Raw genomic sequence first — 5000 nt, 5'->3', positions numbered from 1 at the left:
TAAGAATAAAAGGGTGAAAAAACATAATCATTAAAGAAAAAAAAACTTCTGCAGTTTACCAATAAAAATTCAAAGATATAGGTACCAGTAACAAATCAATTTATATACATTGAAAACCTATAGAAATTCAATATCAATTACTTATGAGAAAAATTGAAGTATGCTTTTGATGGCAAATATCTCATATCACCTTCTTCCCCAGGGAATGCTCAAAATGTAGCGTTTAACAGATAATGGGCTTGGCCTCATTCCCTTAATACAGTGGCCAGTGTCTGTATTTTGCATTACATAATTTTTCCTTATTCTCTCATGAATAAGAAGAAATGACCCAATGTACAGATTTCTGATTTCCCCACCCAAAAAGAAAATTTGGAGATACACAAATAAAAAAACATAACTGAAAAGTGAAGAATTCATACAATGACCAGTGTATTTATAAATAAAAACTGTATCAGTCAAGAATACATACAAAATTATTGCCAGATATTTTTTATACAAAACGACTGTTTGAAAAAAAATCAAACTCTAAAATCTCAATCAAGTAAGAGTAAAAGGGTGAGGAGCAGGAATAGGCACTCCCAAAATTCTGAAAATCAAGATAAAGGTCAGAAAGAGAAAGAGAGAAAAGTATCTTAAACAATAAAAAGACCCCTACCATAGTCAAAGTTATCATGAAGTATGACAAGCTTTAGGACTTGAATCAAAATACTATCTAGCTTCCAATTTTATTACACAATTCATAAAAAATAGTTCCTTCACAAATTGGTGTCATTAAAATACTTTATTTTCCATACATTAAGCTATCAGTATTACACTATAATTCATTTTTTTCACTGAGTTCTCAAGTTCAACTGCCATTCAATCCCATCCATCACTATTTCTGCAATAAGATATAGCAAGTATATTTTAGGGGCTAGAATCTTAAAATCATGACCACTTACCAATGCACATAACTGTTATTCAAACATGTATTGCAATCTAAAAATCTTTAATTAATTTGACAATGTTTCTTAAATATGGAAAACAAAATACCTGTCAAAAAGTGACAAATGTCATATACAACTTTCCACTAGCCACTCTGCTACAGGTACTAATTAACTTAAAAACTGTCATATAGGTTATGCATCATGAGTCAAGAATACAGAAAGGGGAAAAGAAGTAAAATGATAAAACTAATATGTTTGAGGAAACATGAATGTATGTAAGGAGATGGCAGATTGTTTAAAATTAATATAAATTAATTGAACCTAGAATTGAAGATAAAAATGAAGTATTCCTAATCAACATTAGGAAAATATGTATGCAAAACAGAAAATAAATTCTTGCTATAACCACTCTCCTCGCAACATTCAAAAAAGTAAACAATAAAATATACATTATCAACAACATAACTTGGGCACTGTTAACACTTACTCTAAACTCACCCTTAAATTTCCCATCTTATACTCCACTAAAATTCAGAATTGCATCAAGATTCCAGGGAAAAGCTGATGTCTTTGACTAAATCATATATACAAACAAACACTGAAGTTTATTGTAACAATACAACTTTATTAGCAGCATTTAATTAAAGAAAATATATTCCACCAAAAATAGCATTTATAACAAGTTCTGGCCAACTTTTTATGACTTTTTATATTGAAATAATGTCTATCTATAATAGCTAATATTCCATCTTCATGACAATGCCAATTAAATGTTAACACTTGAAATGAAGGTTCAATGTAGCTTTTCTGCATTACACAATAATGTCAATTAATATCAAAATAAGGCTTAATCTTATGTTTTTTTTTTCATGGACTCGCTATGTTGCTTATTCCTCATCAACATAGAGTGCCATCTTTACATCAATCTGTTGCTTTAAGATTGATCCTAGGACGAATTCAGCGTTGAACACAGCTGGAAAAGAGAATTTAAAAATTACCATCATAAAACTATTGTTTCCAATACTGACCACAATGAACTGCAATATTTTTCAAGTGACATAATAATAAATAAATAAAGGAATTAGTGAAATGGATAATGAAAATTAATGAAAGAATCAAAGTAAATAGACCAATAACATGTATACTTACGCATCTCTTCTTGTAAAAGATCACGTACAAGATGGCTGTCAGCAATTGTTGCAATAGTCAAGTACTGGTGAGCTCCATCCCTGCAATTATTAAATATCTAGCAATCCAACAGAGATAGGAACAGAGAAATAAAAGTCATATCAAAATAATCAAAGCAAGAATGTTACTTCCTAGCCACTACCCTAAGTCAACAGACAGGATTCTTAACACTTAAGTGATGGTGACCACAAGAATAATATGCAGCTGAGGCCAGCACAAAATCATGTAGTGTTGGAAGTGATTTTGAAGTATTATCTTTTTCTTGTTACAGGATTTGATAATTATTCGAAAAAGATAAAATGCAGTACATTGAGATCTCACAGAAGAAATACAGAAAGACATAAACATCCATTTTGACCTCAATCAATCTGAATTTTCAAGTCAGATCTGAACCATCAGAGTTAAACTGTATTTTTCTGGAAATCTGTTCAAACAATAATATGCTTACTTATTTCTTTCCTTGATTTCCTTTAGTGTGCGCCTTTTACTCTCCACTGTTCCACCTGCACACTCGATAATTTCCCGTAACCAGGTTCTACCTGGGACAACTGAAGGAGTTAGGTAGAATGTCTTTCCCTGCAAGTTTAGGAAAAAAAAAACTATCAATAAAATATTTTATTTCTAAAATGAATAAACTTTATGCAAAATCTAAATGAAAATAAGAGAACTATTAACAATAGTGATAAATGCTATTATTTATTACTATGTTACTACTATTAATGGAACAATTGCAAGTACAACTACAACTAATTTTATTCATAACATTCATAAAAATCTGACTCATAATATATACAAATATGACAGCTAAGCAGTACTTGTATCATAAAAATACTTTCAATATCTAATTAATTTCCACCAAAGAATCATTACTACCACTTACTGAAAATAGGTGTCGTCTATTTGGCTTCACCAAGGTGGACTTCAGACTGAACTGGAAAACACGCTCATATTCTGGCATCTCCACAAGATATTTTTCTTCCGCTGAGAGGAGTGTTTAAAAAATTACAATGATAAAATATATAAATGAGTTAACCCATTCCCGACGGGGGATTTCTAGCCTAGAATGTCCAAATGCCGGGGCGTTCGAATTATTAGGCCTAAATCAATTGAATAGCTGGCACAATACTGTGCCGCCCGGCAACTGGGCTTTTGAATGCGCGGTACACATGCTGTACCACCCGTCCTGTGTGGGTTAATAAACTATACTGAAAGCTCTTTAACCTTTTAAAGAATAACTCAATAACTTCTCTTCTCAATTACAGTAACATAAATGAAAAATTTTCACCCTTCACTGAAAATATATTGCAACTTTTTCTCTCCCAGTTTTAGGTTGCATTCCATTACCAGTAGATCTATTCATATTAACAATTCAAAAAACATATAAACTGAATACTTACGTAGGAATTTTGCTTCAGCGTGGGATTCTAGGATCCACTGCAGAGTCAAAATATATTTACAACAAGATATTGCACACATAAATTTCACTGTTCTCTGAGCAGTGCCTGACCCCATAACTAAGTGAGTTGCCTCAATGCTTGTCTTTGCTAAGTAACCTCCTAATTCAAGCAATTTCTGAAAAAAAGGATAAACATAAGGTGAATACAACATTCCTGCCAAGGACACATTCCTAACTAAGAAAAAATTATAAATTTAAAACTGAAAATACATGTAAATACCATGACATTATGCAATCTTCTTTATCACCTCCACAGAGTTCTATTTTCATGTTACATGTATGAATCTGTTTCCCCTTTTCTTGTACATTATGATATATGAAATTATAAACTTTAGATACATATGCCAGTCAACCAACATTTCAATTCACATAGAATTGGTATAAAAACACACACACACACACACACACACACTCACGCATGCACACGCATATCGTGTATGTATCCAGTATTATTCTCTATTACTTACTCTTTCAATTTCTTCTTTATTTTTTATACTTGACAACAAAATACGAGGTCTGAGCTGTTCTGGAGGGAGTTCTTTGTTAATGATAGTGAGGGGGCCTCCAAAGCCACTGATGGAAGGCAAGGTTGTTTGCGGTGGACCACCAGTGGGTGTGTTGGGTAACTGGGAAGATGCTGTGGGTTGTGTTGGAGTCTGGGAGGGAGTGGCCCCAAGATGCGGGGCTGGAGGTGGGTCAAGACAAGCACGTTTGTTCTCTTGGTCCCCTGAAAAATGAACATTTTTCATTCAGAAAGGATAATTTGAGGTAAAAAAAAAATGTAGGGAATGACACTAACATGTAACAATTTAAACAAAAACAAAAATGAAAAAACAAAACATTGGTATAACAACATGAAGTAATACAAAATGATCCTCAGCAAAACCACTCAATTTTCTGTATATCAATCTTTTTATCAGTAACTGTACATACCGTCTGCTTCTGTTTTTCTCTTTCTCAATGCCATTTCTCTCATTGCTTTGGCCTTTTCAACAGATTCTTTTGAAACACTTATGTGATATTTCCAGGCATCTGCAACAAACAGTATTTATTAAAAATCCATGCTCATAAATTACACACAACTAGTCACAGTAAGTTATCACATTAACATTGCTTTAATAATAAAACAGATAACAATATTATAAGATCAATGCCACAATCAAACAACAAGGTTGAATGTGTTTCTCAACAAACAATTGGATGGGCAGTGAGCTGGAGGGATAAAAAAAACAATGGTGAAAAAGACTTGAACCTGTGAAATGATGTAATAACAAATGCAATTAAAGATTTGATAATATAAGTTTGAAACAAACATACTAATTTGTTGTAAAAAAGAAATAGAATATGATCAATATTTTGGCCAATTTGTGTTTGATGTCATGGTGATATCCTTTAAAAGGACCAACTACTTACTGAAAAGATGTGATGCA

At 32.2% G+C, this 5000-nt stretch overlaps 1 protein-coding gene across 1 annotated transcript in view; it reads right to left on the bottom strand.

Moving 5' to 3' along the window:
* Positions 1–713: 713 nt before the first annotated feature.
* The window catches only part of LOC122259320 (uncharacterized), a 15736-nt gene continuing 11449 nt past the window's right edge, over positions 714–5000 (bottom strand). Inside the window, exons 12-19 of the mRNA XM_043026022.2 lie at positions 4984–5000; positions 4504–4602; positions 4038–4297; positions 3512–3686; positions 2995–3095; positions 2563–2690; positions 2076–2155; positions 714–1899 (exon numbers count right to left, since the gene is read on the bottom strand). The exon at positions 4984–5000 is cut by the window's right edge and continues 165 nt beyond it. Of these exons, the coding sequence (XP_042881956.1) occupies positions 1814–1899; positions 2076–2155; positions 2563–2690; positions 2995–3095; positions 3512–3686; positions 4038–4297; positions 4504–4602; positions 4984–5000 (946 nt within the window). The 3' untranslated portion in view covers positions 714–1813. The remainder of the gene's footprint in view (positions 1900–2075; positions 2156–2562; positions 2691–2994; positions 3096–3511; positions 3687–4037; positions 4298–4503; positions 4603–4983) is intronic.

This window comes from Penaeus japonicus, unplaced genomic scaffold (assembly GCF_977035675.1).
Source record: "Penaeus japonicus unplaced genomic scaffold, GWHDUDI00000001_assembly GWHDUDI00000029, whole genome shotgun sequence".
NCBI classification, from domain to species: Eukaryota; Metazoa; Arthropoda; class Malacostraca; order Decapoda; family Penaeidae; genus Penaeus; species Penaeus japonicus.
The sequence above is the reverse complement of the archived record's forward strand: the minus strand, read 5'-3'. Positions and strand labels throughout refer to the sequence as shown.